Source organism: Lynx canadensis, chromosome E1 (genome assembly GCF_007474595.2).
Source record: "Lynx canadensis isolate LIC74 chromosome E1, mLynCan4.pri.v2, whole genome shotgun sequence".
Taxonomy (NCBI): domain Eukaryota; kingdom Metazoa; phylum Chordata; class Mammalia; order Carnivora; family Felidae; genus Lynx; species Lynx canadensis.
Window position 1 is genome coordinate 34806844 of NC_044316.2, and position 23780 is coordinate 34830623.

The 23780-nt window shown below is 54.6% G+C and overlaps 1 protein-coding gene across 1 annotated transcript; it reads right to left on the minus strand.

Moving 5' to 3' along the window:
- Positions 1–315: 315 nt before the first annotated feature.
- On the minus strand, positions 316–13809 carry XYLT2 (xylosyltransferase 2). Its single transcript, XM_030295810.1, has 11 exons — positions 13649–13809; positions 7084–7576; positions 6674–6849; positions 6172–6374; positions 5671–5751; positions 5301–5517; positions 5013–5189; positions 4510–4772; positions 4052–4247; positions 3083–3416; positions 316–1539 (listed from the first exon to the last, which is right to left on the minus strand). Exons 1-11 carry the CDS (start codon positions 13781–13783, stop codon positions 1217–1219), a joined length of 2598 nt encoding a protein of 865 aa, XP_030151670.1. The 5' UTR covers positions 13784–13809; the 3' UTR covers positions 316–1216.
- Between the last annotated feature and the right edge of the window lie 9971 nt (positions 13810–23780).

The following is a 23780-nucleotide window of genomic DNA, read 5'->3' on the forward strand; positions in this document are numbered from 1 at the left end:
GCAAAGAAGCCACATCTGCAGGAAAGCGCTGGGTCAGGACCCATGAGAACTGAACTGGCTTTTGTGCCGCCCTACTGGGTGGCAATGAGCAAGTCTCCAAGCCTCTCTGGGCCTGCTTAGCCCCCAGAAAAAGAGGGAGCTGCTTCAGATGGGTTCTTGTATCCCTTCTGGCTCTTGGATTCTTAAACCGTTCCCACTCTGGGCAAATGGGACCTCCACCTTCTCACGGCTGCCAAGATATACCAGCGAAGACGTTTCCAAGGCCCGACAGTGATGGCTTCCCGACACCCAGGAGGAAAAACACAGAGGCTCGACTTAGAGAGATAGAGATATATTTCTTCTGTTGCATATTTCAGACTTCACACTGAGCTTCAGGCACAATGCTGTTCTAGGTTCTTCTGAGAGCCCTGACAGAGCCTTCTTCCCACACTGCTTGTGAGGGCTCGCCCTCCCGGGCAGGAGCCCAGGCCCTGCTTGCAGTTCTGGGTACCTGGGAGACTTTGCATTGGTCTCAGCAGGCCCTGGTGCCCTGTGTTGCCCATCAAGGGGCAGGACATGCTGGAAAGCCCTAGAACCAGCCCCACCCCTTCTTCCACGGTCCCCTGGCTACAAGAGGAGAGGCTGTCCCGCTAGAGTCCAGCTCTGCAGCGCTCCCCCAAATCACCTGTTCTCCGGGCCTCAGAGCCTGGCATGGCACTTGCACCCCTGTAGAGCCTCAGCCATGAGCACCACAGGCCCCGGCTGGGAGACGACGCCCTGGAGAGTGAGGCAGGCCCAGCCTCCTCCAGAACAACAACAGATGGGCTCGTCAGGCCCCTGCTCCCCAGAGCCATGGCCCACTTCCTGGAGCTGCCCTGAGCCCTATTGCACAATTTCGTTTCCAGTTCCTCCCCCTACCACCCGTTAAAAACAAAACAAAACAAAAACAAAAACACACACAAAAAAACCCAAGAAACCTAGAAGGAAAAGTGAGGAAGAGTGGGGCGTGGAAGCTGGAGCCCTTCTCCCCACACTCCTGCCAACCTCTGGTCCCCAGCAAAACCATTAGCAGGAAGTATGATGCCCACCTTCGCTGCCGCCCGCGCGGGTTCGTGATGGCTGGCGTGGGTGTGCTGCCTGGGCTTCTGCTTCTTGCCTGTAGGGAGGGGACGTCCCTCCGCTGTCTGTAAGGTGCAATTTCCCCCGGGGTCATCCGGAGGTGCTGGCTGGGGCCCTGCTACCTGAGTCGCCCGTCTGCTTTGACGGGCCCCAGCTCTGATTTGGGGTCGGGGAAAACAGAACTCCAGCTGGTCAGTCTGCAGAGCTCCAGGGAGGGGCAGGTGGAGGGGCCCATGGCACACAGTCCGGCCACAGACCAGAAGCCACTCAGCTCCCCATCTGTCCAGGCCTCGAGTGCCGGGCCCGTGAGCTCCGCGTGCCGGCGGGCGGCCTCCTCCGCGGGCTCTGGCTGAGGCAGGTTCAGGATGCCGCTGAGGCCCTGGAAACTCTGCTCCATGTACTCGTTGTGAGGTGGCCCGGCGTGCAGCCAGCTGGCGTCATCTGGCGGCGGGGGGGGGGGGGGGGGGGGGGGGGGGGGGGGACGACACAGAATAGGTGGTAAGCATGCCCCGCCCAACTGAGGCCACGAAGGCCAGACTCTTGAGATTCAGGTCTGGGCACCCCCGCTTCTGTCCCAACTCTACCACTGAGTCACGTACGGCTGAGTGACCTATGACCTTGGGCTCATCTGCCGAACCTTCTGTGCCTGTAAAACTGTTAGTTTTATAAAATCACGGCGGTCATCTCTGAATCCCCGACTTGGGGATTAAGTAGAACGGTGGGTTCAAGGCATGACGGATGATAAGGTGACGTTCCTGTAGTGGTCTGGTCTGTGTCCCCTGTGCCCCTTCTCAACCACCTCCAGTGGTTCCCAGAACCATGAATGGCCCCCCACTCAGGCCCTCAGCTCTGGGGCCCAGCTCGCTTGTCCAGCCTCCCTTCCCACCGCTCCTTACATCCTACTCCTGTGACTCTCTGTTCCCCTTGTGCATCAGACACCTCAGCTTAGGACAGCCCTTCTCTGTCTGTCTATGAAATTCCAGTCCATCAAGGCTCAGCTCCAACAGCGGCCTCCATCTGTCCCCATCTCCTGCATCAGGCTGGGAGTCCCAGGAGAGCAGGGGTGCGGCTTGTCTGCTCTGAATCTGCCACAGCGCCCCCCACCCTTCCTTCTCTAGATTACCCCTGCTCTGACCCACTTTCTCTGTGATAAGATGTAGCCGGAGGAAGGGAACCTCTACCTACCCATTGAGCACCTGCTGACCTACTGGATACGGGCTACTTTCACCCACATGCTCATCCCTCACATCTCCCGGGCGGTGGCTGTACTAGGCCCCTCTCGAGGGAAACTGAAGTCTCTGCCTGTGTTCAGAGCCTGCTCACTTAGCCTCAGCCAAGTGTGAGGTGGGCCACGTGACCCTGCCCACCCAGCCACACAACGGACTGAGGGCCAATCGGATCTGCTGTCCCAAGAATGAGGAGCGGGGGCCCCAAGAGGCCCTGGTTAGTTTCTGCTGCACTGAGAGGCCACGTATCATGTACTGAGAAGCCAGAGCCTGAGGCTGACACACAGACGGGACAGGATGAGGGACAAGATGGCCCCACAGAGACAGACAAAGCACCTCCGGTTCCCGGTGAAACCCGAGACGTTTCCTGGGTTCTGGGGGACAGCCCTGTACTCTTCCAACAATTTTCCCTTTGTACTTGAGCTAGTTTGAGGGGACTTGTGTTGCACACACCCAGGAGGTCTCCAATAGTTGTATCACTCCTACCTTACACGTAGTAAGACTGGGGCTCAGGAGGCCAAATAATTTGCCAAGGATAAAGGACCAAGTAAAGCGTCCGCTACACCTCACAGCCAAGTCTGCCTGACTCCAAAGCTTGCCTCTCTACCCTACCTCAGTGCGGGGACACTAAGGGCCAGACCATCAGGGCCCCAACCCTGCCTCTTTCCCTACTCGAGGGTCAGCTCTGATGGTCAGCTTTTCGGGGTCACCTGCCAGGCAAATCCTATTCTATCTGGCTTCTGGGCCTAGATCCTTACCTTTCCTGAGAGGTAGTTTGCGGTTGAAGGTCAAGGGCAGCACGAGGAAGCGGGTCTCGCCCAGGGGTTCCCAGAATTGAAGCAGTCGAACAGTCCAGGCCCCTGGCCGCAGGGGCCGGCTCAGCGGGGGCTTGTACTGCGTGACCTCGGTGTCCGCGTCTACCGCGATGTCGTATGATGTGGCCACCACGTAGGTGGGGTCAATCCACACCACGGTGGCCGTGAGGTTGGGGCCCCGGGCCCAGCGCTGCATGGCCACAGGCTCGTCCAGCGGCCCCAGCAACCCCCCAAAGTTCCGGAAAAGACGCTCCTTGGGGTCCCACTCGGTGCCGACCTGTAGGGAGGGAGGCAGCTGGGCAGGAGCCTGGGAAGCAAGTCCTCTCTACTCTGATGCTGCCTCTAACTCTCTGTGTGACCTCAGGCCAGGCACTGTATCTTTCTGGGCCTCAGTTTCCCCATTTGCAAAACGAAGGGCTTGGACTAGGATTTCCTTAGTATCTTTCTCAGCTCTCGGATTTGTTCTACACTCCTGTCCTGGCTTGCCCTGCAGTGGTGGGGGCGGTAAGGCAGAGATGAAGTTTGAGGTCCTGCCCGGAGACCATCTCCACACAAAGCCAAGGCTTCTGAGAGCAAGAGGACACTCAAACGTCTAACGGAGTAGCAAAGTCCCTCCAGAAGAAAATCACTGAAGTTTCTGAAGCCTGGGCTCGTGTCATAGAGCAGCTACGGTCCCCTCCCTGCTCACTGCACGTCCTCGGTGCACCCCAAGTGGAGAGGTGCTTCTCAGTGTGCGCATGCGGGGGAGACACAGGCATGAGCCAGGGTTCCATCACGGGGAAAGAGCCCATGGACTCAGTCCTGAGAGGCCCAGCCCAGTCCTTCTCCCTCCCTTGAGGTCTGTCCCTCTCTTCCCACTACCCTGAGTCTTGCTGGGGGTCGGGAGAAAGCAAGGGGGAGGACCTGTCCCACCTCCAAACTCTGGAGCCGGCTGGCCTGGTCACTGCGCCCCAACAGCTTCAGCGACCCCTGGGGCATCAGCCACATCTCAAGCGTCTCTGCCGGCCCCTGGGCTGAGGGTTGCACCGGCTGCGTCACCAGGTAGCCCTGGAAATGGTCGTCATAGAAATACAGGTGCACGCTGGACGGCAAGCCCCTGGGCTCAAACCTAAGAAGGTTCCAGCAGGGAGAAAGGGAGATGCCATCAGCACACCTGACTGGCCTGGAGTCCCAGGGAGGGGGCTCTGGGGAGTCCCGTCCCCAGGCGCTTCCTTCGCCCCAAATCTCACGCCCCCAGCACCTGCACGCCTGGCTCTTGCCTTTCTCCCTGCCTCAGACTGGGGGCTCCCTGGGGCGGGGGCTGTCGCTTTCTGACTGACCTCCCCATGGGGCACCCTGAGGACCTGAGCTATGTCAAAAGGAGGCCTCACCTGCAGAGGGGGGTGGCCAGCCGGGGTGCAGCGGCGGCAGCATGGCGCAGGCTGAGGCGGACAAAGGCGTTGTAAGCGGTGAGCATCACATCGCTGAGCCCACTGGGGCCATCGGCCGCGTCGTACGTGTTCTCCCAGTAGGCCTTGAGGGCCGGCGTGCCTGGGGGGTAGCTGCCATACAGGTGGGAGTCCAGGATTTCCAGTACCTCCTGGTTCACAGTCGACTCAAACTTCCGGGCGAAGAAGGTGGGTCTGGAGACTTGCTGCAGCGGGAGAGGTAAGGAGGGTGAAGGGGTCCGGAGGCCCCTTCAGATGGCGTGGCTGGAGTGGGGGCCCTCCCCGGCCTCTTGGGGCCCTTCCCTGCTGCCGCTGGAAGCCCCCCGGAGCCCCAGGCGCTGCTCCAGGGGAGGCCCCCCCCAGATGCTCTGGTGGGCTCACCCTGAATCCCTTCCGACCCTGGGAAGCGCGCAGAGCGGCTGGGGGCAGGGGCCACGGGGAAGCACCTGCAGCCGGAGGAAGTCCTGTGGCTTGAAGTCGTTGGGGGAGCAGCCGCACCAGTCCACGATGTGCTTGTACTGGCACTTGCAGCCCAGCCTGCGGTTCCAGTTGGTGACCCGCAGGTTGTTGTCCACGAGGCTCTGGCAGGCTGGGCTGTTCTCCAGCACCGTGTGGAAGAAGGACTGTGGAGGGGGGGGGGGGGGGGGGGAGGTGGGCAGGGCAGGGTGGAGGGTGAGCCTCGGGCACCCCGTCACACAGCCTCCCTGGCCTCGCCGGGGACCTGGGCCACCCACCTCCGCAGGGAGCAGCGTGTAGGTGTAGAACTGGCGCAACTGGGCCACCAGCGGGTCGTCCGTGTATACCACGTACTCCACAAAGCCGCGCGTCAGCACGAACCAGTCGGAGCCGCCATCCACCACGATGCCCGCCGGGATCTGCCGCTCGCCCAGGCGCCACATGTGCGAGTCACATTCATGGAAGAGCCGGTCTAGGCCCTGTTTCTTGATGAACCTGCGGGTGGCAGACGAGCTCGCTCGGGCACCCGGGGACCAGTGGGCCTCAGTCTGTGGTTGGTTTGCAGGCTTTGCAAACCGGTCGTGTGTGGGAGGGGCTGTGACGAGCCCCCTGGCCGGGGCCCCCCCCCCGCCCGCCCCGAACCCTCACCTGGAGTTGTCCCGGCCATGTGACTTGAGGAAGTTCTTGTCCCGGTTCTTAGACAGGAAAGCCACCAGCTCCTCGTTCGTCCTAGAGAAGGGAAGGGGCGTGGGCGGTGTGGGTAGGGGGCCTGGCTCAGGCCCGGGGCACAGCCCCCTCAGCACCCTCTGCCTTCCCTCCCCACCCCTCCCTGCCTCATGGAGAGCTGTCCTAGCCACTGGCCCTGCCCCCAGATGATGCTCCGGGGTGGGGGCACCCGCAGCCTCCCTCCGCCCCTTGCCCTCTCAGCTAGCACCCAGGTCTGGGCCTCTGCATGCTCCCTGGTCCCTTGTCACTCTCAGTCCTGACATCACCTTTCACCAGCCCCTCTCCGAACACATGGCTGTGGTCCAGAGACCGGAATGAGGCTGGGTGTGGGGGGGAAGGGAAGGAGTCTATCAGGCCCCTCCCACCCCAAGCACCCCCACGGGCCGCCCTCTGCTCTGCGGGATTCAGAGCACTGCCCCACACCTGGTCGGGTAGTCGGTGGCACTGAGGTTGATGAAGAAGTCCCAGGCCCAGCCGGGCACCTCCAGCAGGTCCCGCATGCTGCGCAGATACATCCTCAGCAGGCTGGCCCCGCCCCAAATGGTGACCATGCGCCAGGGCGTCACCCGCACATTATCGTACCGCCGGGCCACCTCCACCACCTCGCGGTGCAGGTAGTTGGAACGCTGGGGGTAGGTGGGCGAGACTCAGTAGCCACAGGGGACCCCCAGTATCACAGCCTCCCCACCCCACCCCCGGGGACAAGTGACATGGAATGGAGAGAGCACCGGGCAGGACTCAGCTCCTAACTGGCTATGTCGCCTCGTGCTGGCCATTCCCCATGTTCTAGGCCTGCTCCCCTCTCTCCGGGCCACCTGAGCAGATCAGAGACCCTGTCCATCTGTGACCTTCTGGGTCTTGGTGCCGCTCGCTCAGATGCCTGTGTGGTTACCCCCCCCCCCCCCCCCCCCCCCCGCAACAGTACCTTGTCTACGTGGATGTAAAAGAAATGCTGCTCGTGGTAGACAGCCTTGAGGAGACGCTTTAGCTGGCGGATGGCACGGCCGTGAACCACCAGCATGTAGGCGATTCGGACCGGGGGGTCGTCCACAGGCTGCTGGGCCCGGACTTCGTCCCACTGGATGCCGGGGCTCATCTTCCCTGAGAGGAGAGACCAGGGGCATCAGTGAGGCCCCTCCCCAGGCCACGGGGCAGGAGTGAGATGGGAAGAGGGACCGCCCACCCGACACTCCCTGGTCCCAGCGCTGCCTCTGCCACTCAGCACAGGTTATCGCCGGCTTAGCCAGGGAGGTGAGCCCCTCTGAGCCTTCTTCCTCTGAGAAATGAGGTGAAGACCCTGCCACCCCTGCGCCCGTGCCTGTCTCGTACTCTTACCAGCCAGCTGGCAGTGCCGGGGCACAGCCTTGGGCATGAGGCTCCCGGCCTGGTGCAGGCACACCACGTTGGCGATCTCCTGCTGGCACTGCTTGGAGCTGGCCCGGGCCAGGGCAGACAGCGCGTCCTTGCCCACAATCTCACACTTGGGGGTGAAGCCGTTGTCCGTGGGCTGGGAGGCGCCCTCCACGCTCCCCGTGTCTCCGTGTGGCGGGAAGCCAGCTGCCCCGACCAGCGCCTCCCCGGCTGCTGCCCCACTGAGGTTCTGGCGGCCTGGGGCCTCCGGGGGTGGGGCTGGCGGGACCCGGCGGTTGGCTCTGTGCCGGCTGGTTACGGCCCGTACCACCTTGGCCACAGGCATGCCGGGGCTCTCAGCGCGACCCCGCCAGCGCCCATGTCTTCTGCCCGTGCTGCCCCGCCGCCCAGCTGAACTGTCTGTGTCCTTGGAGCCCTCGCTGGGGTCCAGCGGCCGCGGCTTTCTCTGCCTTCCTTTCTGTAAGAGACAGGCAAACACAGGTCACGGGGACAGTCACCCTCCTCCTGCTCCCTTAGCTCCCTGCTGGCCCCAGCCACCCTGCACCCAGTGAGTGCTCCTCACGGGAGGACTCTGCACGAGCAACAATGTCCGCCGAGAGGCTTCTCCGACCAGCCGGCCGAAGAAGTGCCATCCTACCTCCACGGCACCGTTGCACCCCTGTCCCCACATGTCCAGACCACAGGGCACCTGTGCGTCCCCATGTGCTTGGGAATCAAATACCACCCTCTTTCCCAGCAAATACGATGTCCGCGTATGTCACAAAAGAAGGGTGGGCGGGCCTGGCCGAGGATGCCAGGGTCCCACCCAGGCCTGGCTGGGAAGAGACAGGAAGAAAGCATCCCGCTAACTACAGCGTTTCCACGTGGGAGTGTGGAGGTGGTGCGAGTGAATGGGCCGTGCCTGGTGCGGGGGGGGGGGGGGACACCATATTCGTTGGGCTCTCTGGGAGGCAGAGACCAAGAGGGAGTCAGAGTGTGTGACTTTCCCTGGGGGGTAAGACCCGTGGGTGATGCGGGGGCGGGAGCCGGAGCTGGGCCTGCAAAGCCGTCAGACCACCTAGCAGGCCTGACTCCGGTGTTAGGAGGGGGGCAGAAGGAAGGGCTTCAGACAACGGCGCAGCTCGGAGGGAGCCGTGGCCAGCTAATGCGAATGGCGTGGACCATTGCCACATGCCGTCACTGGCCGGAGGGCTGAGGCCGAGCCTCAAGGCACCCGCAGCTGGAGGCCGGCCCCTCACCGCTCCTCTCGGTGGGTTCTCTCCGGGAGGGAAATCTGTCCCAGCCGCCTCACCCTGCTTCCTGGCTCCCCTGCCTCTTCTCAGACTGGCACTCTCTTCCCAGCTCCCTCTGTCCCCTCCTCCACCCCCCGCCATCCCTGCACCCCATCCCACCCATCCTTCGTGATCCAGCTCCAAGCCCCCTCATGCGAACACCCCATTTGCCCCCGAGGGTCAGGTTCCTCCGGCAGGCAGAGCTCCCAGGTGAGAGACTGTCACACCAGCCCCACCTCCCAGCGTCTGGTGGAGTAGGACACCTGGCTGCTGTCTGGCGGCTGAGACGTGGGAAGAGCAGGAGGCACTGTGTGACTGTCCCCCTGGCCACCTACCTCCTCTGAGCAGGTCCCTCAGCTCTAAAGGGGGGAGGGAGGTGTAAGCGTAAGTGAGATAGAGCACAAGAGAGTGTGCTGGAAGGAGCCATCTCCACCGGCCCTCCGCTGCTCCCTTGTGACCCCTCTGTGGGTCCCCCCGGCCCCCAGCAGTACCGCACAGGCCACAGGCCTTTTCTGGCCTGGCCTTTCAGCAGCATCACCTGCTGGTCCACAGCACCCTCCCCACTCAGCCACCGGATGCCCTCCCAGGGTTTCCACGGCCTCCCTGGCCGGTGTCCCTGGTCCCCCTGCTCCTACTCTGGTTTCCCGATGGTCTGTTCCCATCGCAGTAGTAGCCAGTGTTCCTGTTCAAACAAGCCCCGTCTCGCCACCCCCCTGCTCCAAACCACCCCTGGCCTCCCCGCCGAGCGTGAAACCCCAAAGCCCCTCCAGGAGCCCACAGAGGCCACAAGAGCTGCGGTCTGGCTGTCCCTCCCACCACCCTCCCCCTCTGACCTCATCTCCTACTAACCTCTCTTCATGCCCACTCTCCTCCAGCCACAGTGGCCTTCCCGCTGTCCCTCCACGCCACTGGCCACACACTGTCCCCTGTGCCTGGAATACCCCCCCCAGATGTCTCCATAGCTCATGCCTTGCCCCCTTCAATTCTTTGCTCAGATGGCATCTTCTCAGCAAGGCCCATCCTGACCGCTGCATTTCAACTCCAGCTCTCCCTCAGCCTCCACTTTACCTTCCCCACAGCACTTACTTCCTTCTCTTATCCTATAATGCATCCATATTGCGTTATCCCGTGTCTCTCCGCTCATAGGAATGCAACCTCCACGAGGACAGGGCTTTTGTTGTTTCCTCAACCAGTGCCTTCCAGCGCCCAGAAGCATGTCAGGCAAAGGCAGACACTCCCAAAATATTTGTCGTATGGAGGAATGAATGAATATAAAGTTCTTGATATAGGCTCAGCATTCAGTACCTCCTGACATCCTTATTATTACCGCTATTACTATCACTGGAGGAGGATTAGGGAAGTCAGGAGAGGCGCAAAGGCGCTCAGACATTTTGGACGCTGTTGGGTTGAGTAAGTGTTCCCTGCCCCTTCCCTCCCTAGGCCCTTTCTCCCCTCCCCTGTCAAAACATGGCAGGCACCTCGCATGGCAGGGTCCGTGCCCCGCTCCTCCACCCAGGCGCCCGCACTCTCCGTGCACGGCACCCATCCGGCCCTCTGATCTCTTGAGAGGTGCCCCATGAGAGCTCCGGGCGTCTGTCCCCGTCTGAGGAGACGCTACAAGAGCGACGGGTAGGGTGGGGACGGTGCCCTGGCCTGGGAAGCCCCCAGGAAAGGAGAAAGCAGCTCCGTGGCGCTGAGTGTATGTCGACCCGGTGATGGGTGACCTGGTGGCACGGTGGGCAGAAGTCAGGTGGACAGAGACGGCAGAGCAGCTGTGGGCTCTCGGGGTGGAAGCCAGCACCAGTGAGGCAGGAAGCTGGTCAAGAGGGCAGGGCACGGGGCACACGGCCAGGCTGGCTGCGGTGGGGGACGGGATGTGGGAGGAGATGGGCGGGCTGGTGCCCTGCACTGCAGCAGGGAGCTGGCTGACCCTGAGAAGGTCAATCCCAGAGGAAGCTGGGGGCCCTAGAGGCAGCAGTGAGGACCGGGAGGGGGCCCCTGCTGGGCAGCCAGCCCCCACCTCTGCCCCCTCCCACCAGCGTTCATGGGGGCATCAGCGGGGCCCCTACTTGTGCCCCCAAAGGGACGATCCTCAGTAGCCCGGAGGTCAGGGTCCCCTCTGATTACTGAGGGGGAGGGACTCGCCCTCTGACCTCTGGCCTGGATGCATTCTGACCTCCGAGGTGCCTCCTCCCCACTGAGGAGGCATTCAAAGTCCTCTGCCATTTCCTGGCCCTGCAGTCCTGCTTGGAATCCTTCTCTGAGCCTGGGAGGCAGACAACGCAGAATGGCTTACCCCACATCCTACCACCTTCAGACTTCTCAGACGGTGTTTAAAGTTAAGTGGTGAGACCATGTTTGTGAAAGCTTTTAAAGCCGTAAAGTGGCTCTTTGGATGGTAATGGTCAGCCTTGGTCTGCATTCTAGCCCCTCCACAGATGGACAGAGTGTGAGTCTGAAAGGCACCGTCTGACCCCAGCGCCGCTGAAACCCCTCCGATACCTTCCCACTTCACTTACAGCAAAACCCGAGCCCTCCCTAAGGGTCTCTAGGATGTGCCCCAGACTAACTCTTGAACCTTCCTCCAGGGAGCAGGCCCACACCCTTCTTCCCATTCCTCGAAGGCACCCAGCTAAGCCCATTCTCCTCAGGGCCTCTGCCCAAACTCGGATGACTGGCTTCTTGAGCTCACATACCATTTCCTGCCAAAGCCTTCCCTCACCAAGCTCCACCAACCCCCTTGACACGGAGTTTCCTTTCTGCTGTCAGTCTCTCCCTGCACTCTGTCTGCCCTTCAGGGCCCAGGCCTTGTCTCCTTTCTTTCTTTTTTTTTTTTTTTTTAATTTTTTTTAATGTTTTATTTATTTTTGAGAGAGAGAGAGAGAGAGAGAGTGTGAGTGGGGGAAGGGCAGAGGGAAAGGGAGAAACAGAATCTGAAGCAGGCTCTAGGCTCTGAGCTGTCAGCACAGAGCCCGATGCAGGGCTCGAACTCACGAACCGTGAGATCATGACTTGAGCTGAAGTCGGATGCTTAAGCGACTGAGCCACCCAGGCGCCCCTGCTTTGTTTATTTTTGTAGCCCCAGTATTAGCACAGCACCTGCTGCTACTAAGGAGGAGTGAACAAGTGTTTGTTGACTGACTGACTGACTGACAGAATGGCTGGCTAATGAATCCCTATTCCCAGTGTGTAGCACTGAGATAATAGCAAGAGTTACTTCCTGACGGCTTAGCTTGTGCCAGGAACTCCTGCAAGTCCTTCCCAGGTATCATTTTCATTTTCATTTTTAGTCTTCATAATCACCCAATGAGAGAGGGGCTATTGTTACCCCCTCCCGAGAGGGAGCACTGATGAGGACACGGAAAGAGGTTAGGTGACTGGCCCGGGGTCTCCCTGCCACTTAGCAGCAAGGCTGGAAACACAGACAGGACGTGGAGGAGGTGGGGCGGTACAACTTCAGCACCCACCTTCCTAAGCTCTATGCTAGGCTGCCTGGAAAGCCTTGAGCTCTAGCGAGGTGGCCGCTGAAGGGGTCCAAGCACCAATGGCTGCCTGGACCGCCCAATGTTTAGGTCATCGAGCATCGTTTCTGTTCCAGTCCAGTCCAGCCCCGTCAGCTTCTACCAGGAACCTGGGAGAAGGAGGTGGGGTGGTGGGACCCCAACTGCTCTACTCCCCAGTTCTCCGCCCCAGGCTATGGGCAGGGCAGCTGGGATTTGAGGCCTGGACAATCTCTTAGCCCATTGGGAGACGCACAGAGCCACGCACCTCAGGGCCATTTGTTTCTGAGAAGCTTCCGATGCTGTGCCACAGCCCTCCCCACAGTGGTCACTGGCGTCTACTCAGACTCCAGGATCAGAGGGTTCCCCAACTGCCTCAGCAGCCTAGGGCGCCTGGGAACATCTCATCTGCCCAGTCTTCTCACACTGTCCCCAAACACTCTTCGTCTTCCTCCTACTTATGGGTCCACACAGAACAAGCTCACTCCCTTTGGGTGTCACAGAGCCAGCCCCCCCCCCCCCCCCCCGCCCACCCCCCTCTGCTCCTCTTGGAGCTGTGGTCTCACCTGACTCTGTTCCAGCTCCTTCACCCTCCCAGCCTCTTGGTTCTCCCCAGAAAGGCAAGGGCAGCCCTTCTCCCAGTCTCCATACCAGGCCTTCCTGACCACTGAGATGCCGTAAGGGGAAGTGAACATGGAGCCTCTCTTGGCCTTCTGACTGCCAGGTGGAGAGGCCCAAGAGGAGATGCCAAGCAGAGTGTCTGACTCAGAGCCCTAGAGGCACCAGAACCGACGGGGTGGGGGTAGGGGCAGGGAAGCCTTGTCCTCTGGTCCACAGCTCAGGACCAGGGTTTGGACCCTCTAGAATGGCCTCAGACCCCACTGGATCCTTCCTGAACACCCTGGGAGGGGACGTGTATGGGCCTCCAGCTGAACCCAGCCACGAGTGAGTGACACTCTCAAGGCAGGGACCTGGGTACTGAGCTGGACAGGTTTGTCCCTGCTCCCGGGCCTGAGTCTCTGCTGAACCAGCTGATGCTGTCCCCATTCCCTAAGGGCTAGAGGCCCCCCTCACTCCCCCCACCCCCATTCCCTAATGTCCTGAGGCCACTCACCGGCTCACTTCTCCCGACCATCTCCTCCTGAAGACCCACGACTTTTCTTCAGACCCCAGGCTAAGAAAACCACACCTGGGGGATACACTCCCAGTTCTCTTCCTCGGGGTCACTCCCTGTTCCCTCAGTTGCTGTACTGAGTTCCAGCCCAGGGCTCCACCTCCCCATTGGCGGCAGCCCGTCAGGCGCAGCTGGGCGCCGATGCCCGGGGTCCCTCGGCCCCGCTCCTCCGCCTACGACACGCACACCCCCGCCCCCTCCCAACTTCAAAAAGTTTGGCCTGGGGCTCCCCACCTCCGAGCAGGCTCGGGCCCGGCCCCGCCTCCCGGTCCTGCTCCCCGCGCCTGACCTTCATAGCTCCCCGGGACGGAGACCACCCCACCGATACCCGCTCCTCCCGCCCGGGCCCCCTGCCCGCCCGAGGCCCGGGCCTCCGGGTCACGCACCGCCTCCGCGCGCAGTCCCTGGGGCCCTCCTGGGAAAGGGGCACCAGGGGTCCGATGTCCTGCTCCCCGCGGCCGCCCGCGCCAGCACGCACGCGGCCGGTGCCCCACTTCCCTGGCCCGGGCCGCCCGCAGCCCCGCCAGGACCCCGCGCGTCCCCGCGCCCGGCCTGCCCGCCTGCCCGCCCGGCCGTCGGAGCACCTCGCCCGGCTCGTCTTCCTCCAGGCCGCTGAAGCTCCACACCACCAGGCCCTGCAGCAGCAGGATGGCCAGCGCCGTGGCGATCGCCAGCTTGTAGCGCCGCACCAGCTTCTGCACCCGCGCGCTCGCCACCATCTTCCTGCCCGGGACGCGGGGCGCGCGCCCAGCCCTGCAACCCGGCCGCGGGCGCGCGCCTGGGCGCGGACGGAGCCTGTGGGCCCCCCCATAGGAGGCGGGCCTGGCGCGCGCCGGGGCGGGGCGGGGCAGGGGGCGGGGTCCACGGGCCAGAAATGCCGCGCCCCGCAGGCCAGGGGCGGAGCCTGGGGTCGCAGAGCCGCGGGCCCGGCCCGTGCGGCGTCCGCCTCCCTGGTGGTTCCTCCCCGGTCTTCGTCCGTGGCCGGGTCCCTGTGGGCGCACACCTGCTCCAGGATGGCAAGCCGGCTTGCGGAGAGGTCTGCGGCCCGACCTCTGTCTTGCTCGCCGCCTGGTGTCGCGGGAGGTGGGGCAACTCAGCCCCCTGCTGATCAGCTCTCCGCCCTGGGCGCGCAGAGAATGCTAAAGCTCCCAGAAATGCCGAGTTGAGAGAGCGTTCAAACGCCACAGGCCCCTGCTTAGAAACCCTGGAGGCCGCGCCCACGGGCAAAGTCTAACCCCCTTGACTGGCACCCGAGGCTTTGCACAGAGCCTCGTTTCCTCTTGCCTCTTCTTTTCATCCTAAGGATCTTAAGGCCTCTACTGGAGCCGGGGGTTCTCAAATTCTAGGGTTCATCGGATGCTCCTGGAGGACCATGATAGGTTCCCACCCCAAAATTTCTGCTTTGGTAGGTCGGGAGTGGGGCCCCGAGATTTAGAATTTTCAACAAGTTCCCGGGTGATGCTGATGCTGCTAGTCTGGGGTTACACTTGGAGAACCATTAGACCTTTGCATATCTGATCTCTTTGCCAAGTGCTAGCAGCTGTTGCCTGCCTCCTTCCGCCTCCCCATCAATGACATCCCTCCCACCAAGTGCTTCCCCAACACTGTGCAGTTGAGCACTAACTACATAGCGGGTCGTGATTTCTCTGGGATCCTGCCTAATTCACCTTTGAATTCTTGTCTTAACATTGGACACTTAGCAGTGCTCAAGAAATGTTTCAAAAGAAAGAGGAGGCGAAGCCCAACTTGCTGTTTAACCAGCTGACCCTAACAGTTTTTGAGAGTCTGGCATGTTCAAGCACAGTGTAGACAAGGTCTAAACACCCACAGCCCTCCCCTGAACCTGGCATGTCCACAGAGAGAGGGCCAAGAGGAGGGAAAGCAGTGCCCACCGAAAAGTGCATGCCCAGCCAGTGCCAAACACCGTGGGGACGAAGCAATAAAAAGAGCAAAACCAAACTAGAGGATTGAAAATAAAGACTTTAAGGGGCCCCTGGGTGGCGCAGTCGGTTAAGCGTCCGACTTCAGCCAGGTCATGATCTCACGGTCCGTGAGTTCGAGCCCCGCGTCGGGCTCTGGGCTGATGGCTCCTGCTTCCAATTCTGTCTCCCTCTCTCTCTGCCCCTCCCCCGTTCATGCTCTCTCTCTCTCTGTCCCAAAAATAAATAAACGTTGAAAAAAAATTAAAAGAAAAGAAAGACTTTAAGATCCACCTCAGAGTGGTCTGGAAAAAGAAATGGTTAATATATGCATATATATATATATATATATATATATATATATATATATATATTTGAATGTTTATTTATTTTTGAGAGAGAGAGAGAGCAAGAGGGGAAGAAGCAGAGAGAAGGAGACACAGAATCCAAAGCAGGCTCCAGGCTCCGAGCTGTCAGCACAGAGCCGGATGCGGGGCTGGAACTCACCAGCCCTGAGATTATGACCTGAGCCGAAGTCCGATGCTCCACCCACTGAGCCACCCAGGTGCCCCTATATATATTTTTTAAAGCAATGTAAATGTTGCAAGTGGCCAGGAGATAAACCTGGTGAGGGAATTCTAAGCTGTGTTGAGTACAGGAGATCCAGTATTTGATGGCACTTAAATTTAAGACCTACTTTAATCATCTCCTGCCCCTTTGGTATTTGTAATCATTCCATTCTTCAGCGTTAGTTAAGTGGGAGAATTGTAAACAATGTTTCAGATGACAGTTTGGCTACTTAAGAGAACCTATACCTCAAGGATTTTGGAAAACATCAGTTGACAAGCCAGCAATTGATATGTTAATTAAATATTGATCTTGTGTGCTCATTAAATCAGGTCCCCTAGGGACTTCTACCTGCCAATACTGCCCCCCCCCCACACACACACACACACTGTGAAAATAGCTTTATTTTCCACTGATTATTTAAATAATATATACTCATCGTATAACATTTAAAACACAGAAAAAATATAAGGAATAAAGTAAAAGTCACCTGCAATCCCATCCCTCAAGATGATCATCATTAATATTTTGGTGACCCTCTTTTCTGCCATTTCTTTATGTGTACATAATTTTGCACAGATGGGGTCACATTACATGGTTTTCAAATATTTTCAAGGGTTTTTCTCACTTTCCCACCATGTTAACAGCTTGGTTTACTTCCTTGCTTCTTTCTTTCTTTCCTAATTTCCTTCCTTTCATCTTTCTCCTAATAACACACACACACACACACACACACACACACACACACACACACACACACAGACTTTTTTGGTGGGGGGGGAGGAGTGTCATTATATTTAAAAAATTGAATCATATTACACTCACTTCTCTGTATTTTGCTTCTTTCCCTTAACCATAAATACATAGTAGAAAGTCCCCCAAGTCGGATGAGACAGGTGTAAACCATTCTTTTTTTATTTATTTAATTTTTATTTTTACATGTTTTATTTGTTTGTGAGAGAGGGCTAGCGGGGGAGGGGCAGGGAGAGGGGGACAGAGGATCTGAAGCAGGCTCTGTGCTGACAGCAGCGAGTCCGATGTGGGGCTCAAACTCACGAATTGCGAGATCATGACCTGAGCTGAAGTCAAGACTGAAACGACTGAGCCATTCAGGTGCCCCTAACCCATTATTTTTTTAAATGACTACATAATATCCCATCCCTTCTTTTTTTTTTCTTTTTTTAAGGGCCATCTTTTTTTTTTTTTTTTAAGTTTATTTTTGAGAGAGATGGAGAGAGTGTGAGCAAGGGAGGGGCAGAGGGAGACAGAGAATCCCAAGCAGGCTTCAGGTTCAGTGCAGAGCCCAGCTCAGGGATCGATGCCCCGACTGCAAGATCATGATCTGAACCAAAACCAAGAGGCAGACACTCAACCAACTGAGCCACCAAGGCACCCCTCCATCCGCACCCCCCTTTTTAAAAATTTTTTAATGTTTATTTTTAAGAGAGACAGACACACAGAGTGCACATGGGGGGAGGGCTAGAGAGAGGGAGACACAGAATTTGAAGCAGGCTCCAGGCTCTGAGCTGTCAGCACAGAGCCTGACGGGGGCTTGAACGCGTGAATGGTGAGATCAGATCTGAGTCGAAGTCGGATGCTTAACCGACTGAGCCACCCAGGCGCCCCAAGAATTTAAAATCTTAATAGCATTGCCAACTTGCTTTCCCCAAATGCTGTGACAATTCACATTTCCAACAGCACTGTCCGAGAGTGTTAATTTTCCTTTCAGCGGCAGATTTTTATCTTTTTTTTTTTTAATGTTTCTTTATTTTTGAGAGGGAGGGGAGGGGCAGAGAGAGAGGGAGACAGAGGATCTGAAGCAGCCTCCATGCTGACAGCAGGGAGTCCCATGCAAGGTTCAAACTCATGGCACCGTGAGATCATGACCTGAGCTGAGTCAGACACTTAACTGACTGAGCCACCCAGGCGCTCTGTTTTTAATTTTTGCTAATCTGATAACTGAGAAGTGACCTCCTTGGTTTTTTTAATTTTCGGTTCTCTGCTGGGGGGTGCGTATTAATTGGTTTCTTGACTGTTTGGATTTGCTCCTCCCAAAACAGCCTCTTCACCGTCTTCCTGAGTTTATCTATTGCAATTGCATTATTTATCTTTTTCTTATCCATTTTAAGGGGTTTTCATCATTTTAAAAATTGAAAGTGTCCCTCAATTTATCACAGCACTTGGACTTTTTCAGACCTTTCTAAAAATATTTAACTTTTTGGAGGATCAAGTATGTTTCTCTTGTTTTATGGCTTCTCGTTTTCCGTTCTGGTGTAGCAGATGTCTCCTGTCCTTCATGAGGAACTCGGTGTCATACATTTTCTCCTCCGATTTTTATCGTACATTTTTACATTTACGTCTTAACCCACCTGGAATTTGTTTTGTGTTATGGTATGAGGCAGAGGTGCAGAAGTCTTTATTTAGCATTTCTTTTCGGTTACTCTCTCAATACCTGTTTAGATTTTATTAATTTTTCTTTTTTTTTTTAATTTTTTTTCAATGTTTTATTTATTTTTGGGACAGAGAGAGACAGAGCATGAACGGGGGAGGGGCAGAGAGAGAGGGAGACACAGAATCGGAAACAGGCTCCAGGCTCCAGGCTCTGAGCCATCAGCCCAGAGCCTGATGCGGGGCTCGAACTCCCGGACCGCGAGATCGTGACCTGGCTGAAGTCGGCGCTTAACCGACTGCGCCACCCAGGCGCCCCGAGATTTTATTAATTTTTCTAAGACACTTGCTACTGAGCTATAACATGCATAGATTGATTTAGATTTGACCATAGAAAATGCGAGGTTCATTGCTCCCCACGGTCTCCTCGTTTCTTCCGGCTCCCCTATAACTTCCATCCTTTTATTTTTCCTTTTATTGTAGAGAATTCTTGAAAAGACAAAATGGCTCCTTAAAACTCAGAGCAGGAAAACATTTTTTACGTTTGTTTTTTTAAAACATTTTTTACATTTTAAGGGGACTGCTTGTATGACATAGTCTTTCTTGTGTGAAGGCTTTCTCCTTAGTCTCGGTTTTAGGAGCTATTTATAAGACCTGGATGCTGAATGTTTTCAAATGCATTTTCAACAGCTAGCGTCCAAACTTGGCTCAGGACCAGAGGGTGTGCAGGGCCCTGCAGTGAAGCCTGGAGGCTGTGCCTCCCAGCATCTCCCCAAGCTCTGTCTTCTGGCCTTCTTCTGGTTTCCACTTCTCCGTCTGGTTCTCTTGGATGGACACTTCACTGGGCTGTCTGTTGGGCCCGGTGCTGGCTTCATCCCACGATGCTACCTTTGGGACAACTTCTGCCAACCCACGGCCAATGCAGCTCTGGGTCCCGGGGCTTCTGCTTGTCAGGAAATAAGTTCCAACATCTATTGAAATGATCCTGTGGGTTTTTCTTAGGCGACCTGTTGAGGTAATGGGTTATTTAAAAAACAAAAAACAATTTCCACATATTAAAACATTTTTTTACATCTCTTAGGATAAATGTAACTTGGTCTTATCAGATTTTTTTTTTTAATTGTAGTGTAGGTTGAATTGGATTTGCCAGTATTTGATTTTAGAATATTGGCATCTGTGGTTACAACATAGCCCGACCTACACCGGAGGCTGCAGACTGGTGACTCATGGGACTTGTTTGTTTCAGCAGCCCAGGGCTTTGAGTTTCTTTTTTGCGTTTGTTTATTTAAGTCCTTTCTACACCCAACGCGGGGCTCGAACTCACGACCCTGAGATGAAGAGTCATACGCTCTTCCGACTGAGCCAGCCAGGTGCCCCTGAGGTGTCTGGATTTGAATTTCTCTCTAGTTCCAGCACCTCCCACTTTCCCCTGTCATTTCACACCTAAGCAACTTCACCCATTTATACTCCTTTCTGGCTTATAGACACTTGTATTTGAAAACCCTAGTCGATGGTTTTCTTTGTCCTTTTTATTTTTGGTAAATCTGAGAGTTATATCAGTTTACAACACAAATCGAGGAACATTCTTTCCTTATTCTGTGTTTGAAATAATTTATACTAGACACTGCCGTTCCTTAAATGTTAGAAAAGCCTTGTCAGAAAAAAAAAAAAACACCCAAAAAAACCATGTAAACCAAGAGTCTTCAAGGAGCTAATTCTTTGACAACTTCTTTTTTTTCCCCCTCTTGGCTATTGGTCTGTTCAGAATTTTGTGCTGAAATTTTGGGCCGGTCCTGAAATTCGTGAATCTCTTTTCTGGAGAAGGATTTAAACACTCCACTATGTCTCTTTTGTTTTTCGTTCTCAGTTATTTTGTTTATAGTGTATGTCAACGGTATGAATTGTTCCAAAAATGAAAGGGTAGATCGCTTATCTTTCTGTTTAACCAGTTGAGGGCCCATATGCAGGATTAGCTTTTTCTTGGTCTTCTGAGTTGTCTAAAAAGCCCGTGCTGGGCACATGCAGTTCACAAAAGGAGGGGGGGGGGGTGTGGGCAGCTGGGTTTCCACCCCCAAACAGGAGAGCACTTTGGTTGGAACCTTCCGCTCCTGCAAATCATTTTGCTGCCACGTGGAGGCGCTGTACGAAGCTGGTCAGTAATTAAAAGGTGCCCAGAAGGGCTTTTCCTAGTTTGACCCACAGCCCTGCCCAGCCCACTAAACCCACACGAAAGCCCATTACTTGTACTTCCACGGTTGTGGTTTCAACACCCATCTCTTTAATCCCCAAACTCTATCTGCCAGCACGTTTTCACTGTGAGAAGCAGAAACTCCATCTCCGAGTGACTTAAACAAAAACGTTAACGGGAGGAACGTTGGAGAGTTCGTGCTTTGACTACTCTCTATGTTCCAAACGCATGCAAGAGACAAAAAGGATAAACAGACTAACACAAACAAACCAACAAAAACAAAACAAAACAAAACAAAACAAAACACCAGGATAAACATCTCACTGGAAACCAAGATGGCAAGTAGAGCCAAAGCCAAGGGCCTACGGAGTAATGGAAGCTAAAATGTTGCACATGAAATAGAGGATAAAGCCAGACTCTCTGGCTAAAGCCAGGGACTGGAGTAAGGCCCCTGATTTGTGAAAAAGTGGCTGAAAAGTATGGCAACTGGGGCGCCTGGGTGGTTGAGCATCTGAATCTTGATTTCAGCTCAGATCATGACCCTAGGGTCATAGGAAAGAACCCCGAGTCAGGCTCCCCACTGAGCATGGAGCCTATTTAAGTCTCTCTTTCTCTCTCTCTCTCTCTTTCTCTCTCTCCCTCTGCCCCCTCTCCCCGGCTTGTGCACACTCTCTCTCTTTAAATAAATAAATAAATAAATAAATAAATAAATAAATAATTTAAAAAAAGGATGGCAACTGGGGCGCCTGGGTGGCTCAATCCGTGGAGCTTCCGACTTCGGCTCAGGTCATGATCTCACAGTCCATGGGTTTGAGCCCCGCCTCGGGCTCTGTGCTGACAGCTCGGAGCCCGGAGCCTGCTTCTGATTCTGTGTCTCCCTCTCTCTCTGCCCCTCTCCTGCTCACGCTCTGTCTCTCTCTGTCTCAAAAATAGATAAACACATTAAAAAAAAAAAAAAAAAAAAGGATGGCAACTGACCAGCTCTTAGGGGCTTTGGCCAAAACTGCGGGCCTGAGGAAGCAGCATAGCAAAGACAGCTTCACGGCCAATAACTGGGTAAGCCCTCCCCTAAGCCCATGACTGAGTCTGTAAGACCCCCAAGTCGGTGAAAAGCACAAGTTCACAGCTGCCGTCACAAGACCAGTTCTGGAATCATCTTGTGGATGCAGTCACAAAACTAAAACCACCAGACAAGGAAGAAGAGAGAGAGAAAAACATAGCATAAAGTAAAAGCAAAAACTCCCAGCCATAATGAGCCTATAAACTAAAATTCCAAAGCACGTGAAGAAATCAAATGCTAAATAAACCAGCCAACTCAACAACTGAAATATGCACTCACAGATGAGATTCATTTTTGGACTAATCTGGCAAAGACTTGAAAATAAGGATGCTCAGAGAGATAAATGAGGACAGCATTTGACAAACAAGAAATTATGAAACAATGCAGATGAAAATAAACTGAACATATAGAAATGAAATATAAGTGGGGCACCTGGCTAGCTCAGTCGGGAGACTACGTGACTCTTGACCTTGGGGTTGTAAGTTCAAGCCCCACATTGAGTAGAGGTTACCTAAAAAAATCTTTAAAAAAAAAATGAAATGAAATATAAGCAACTACAAGTCTCAGAAATAGGGGCACCTGGGTGGCTCAGTTGGTTGATTTTGGCTCAGGTCATGATCCCATGGTTAGATTCTCTCTCTCCCTTTGCCCCTCTTGCCTGCTTGCTTTCACTCTCTCTTTCTCTCTCTTAAACAACAAAACATGAGGGTTACTGGAGGGGTTGTGGGAGGGGGGACAGGCTAAATGGGTAAGGGGCACTAAGGAATCTACTCCTGAAATCATTGTTGCACTATATGCTAATTTGGATGTAAATTTTAAAAAATAAACAAAAACAAAAACAAAAAAACTCAGAGATAAAATTTAGTCATGAAATGAAAAAAATATCTCAAAAGATGGGATGAATTTTAGACTGGATATAGCTAACAATAAAATTGGTGAACTGGATGATAGTTTGGAAGGATATACATAGAATTCAGCAAGAAGAAATAGAGAAATTCAAAAGAAAAGAGTTCAAAGAACAGGAGAATAGATCTAGAGCCTCTAATAGGATTTACAAAGGAAAAGAATGAAGAAAATGGCAGGGAAATAATATTGAAGGTTTGATAGCTGAGATTATTCCAGAGTTGGAGAAAAAACTCGTAACATACCATAGAGATTTTATTTTTTATCCAATCTCATAAGCCATATCTTCCTAAGTGTGTTTAATCCATTCATATTTATTGCTGTGAGTGATTTATTTGAACTTTCTTCTGTTATTATGCTGTATTTTCTCCTCACCTTCCATTTTCTCCACATTTTTTTCCTCCTTTCCTACCTTCTTTTGAATTGAGAAAGTCTATTTTCCTTTCCTCTCCTAGCAGTACCAGGATTGGTATTGTTTTTGTCAACTTATTTGAGCTTTCTGGGTTTGTTTGTTTGTTTGTTTGTTTGTTTTTATATCTTCTTGTGTTTTAATTGCCTTTTATTCACCTCTTTGGTGAAGGAGGGATTCCTTCCCTAGGGTTATTGGGATGGCCGAACACATGATGCCCAATTCTGGGCAGTTTATTAGTCACATATACTCACTGCCCAGGGGAGGGGAAAACAGTGCACTGTGCAGGGTCGTAGGAGGTTTGTGTTCAGGAACAGAGTGTACCAACAGGCTGTGCAAGGCAGCCTTTACACTATCAAAGGGGTGTGATAACCCCTGGTTTTCATGGGAGAACATTATTGGCTTGTTTGAATAATTATGCAGGCTAGCAGGGAACTGAAACTTGTTCCTCAGGAATAAACCGAACCTGCTCTTGGTACCCCTGATAAGGAGAGTTCTTTGGCTGGGGGACCTTATTTGAGGAGCAAAGTGGGGAGGGGAACTCGGCGGTCAGGCCATTCAAGGTCCTCCTCATTTCACCACGTGCCAAAGCAGCACTTAAAATTGTTGTTAATTTCCTTTCTAGTGCAGTGTAGACTGTTTACCATAATGCTCAATAATTTAGAAGGAAAGAATTAGAGTTCTTTGTTCATTCTACTTGCGTTTACCTTGAAGGTTTTCAGATGTTGTGGTTGTGATATTTAATGATCATAGTCTGTAGGGAACTATGATTTTAACTCCCTGTTGTGGAAAATCAGTTTGCCCCCATTCACTCCCACTTTTTCTTCTTTCTTTCTTTTCTTTTTTTTTTTTTTTTAATGTTTATTTATTTTTGAGAGAGGGAGACAGTATGAGTTGGGGAGGGACAGAGAGAGAGGGAGACACAGAATCCGAAGCAGGCTCCAGGCTCTGAGCTGTCGGCACACAGCCCGATGCGGGGCTTGAACTCATGAACCATGAGTTTGTGACCTGAGCTGAAGTCGGATGCTCAACCAACTGAATTACCCAGGCGCCCCTCTTTTCTTTCTTTCTTTTTTTTTTTTAAGTTTAAAAAAACTTAGAGAGAGAGGGAGAGGGAATCCCAAGCAGGCTCTGCACTGCCAGCGAGGAGCCAGCCTCGGGGCTGGATCTTACAACCCTGAGATCATGACCTGAGCCAAAATCAAGAGTCAGAGCCTTCATCGACTGAGCCACCCAGGCACCCCTTGTTTATTTGTTTTAATTTCAGTTAGTTAACGTGCAG

Coding starts and splice junctions, on each gene's coding strand:
- XYLT2 (XM_030295810.1), bottom strand. CDS start 13,783: ATGGTGGCGAGCGCGCGGGTGCAGAAGCTGGTGCGGCGCTACAAGCTG. Junction 6,375..6,673: donor TTTACATCCACGTAGACAAG/GTACTGTTGCGG, acceptor ACCTACCCCCAG/CGTTCCAACTACCTGCACCG. Junction 5,518..5,670: donor CATGGCCGGGACAACTCCAG/GTGAGGGTTCGG, acceptor TGCCACCCGCAG/GTTCATCAAGAAACAGGGCC.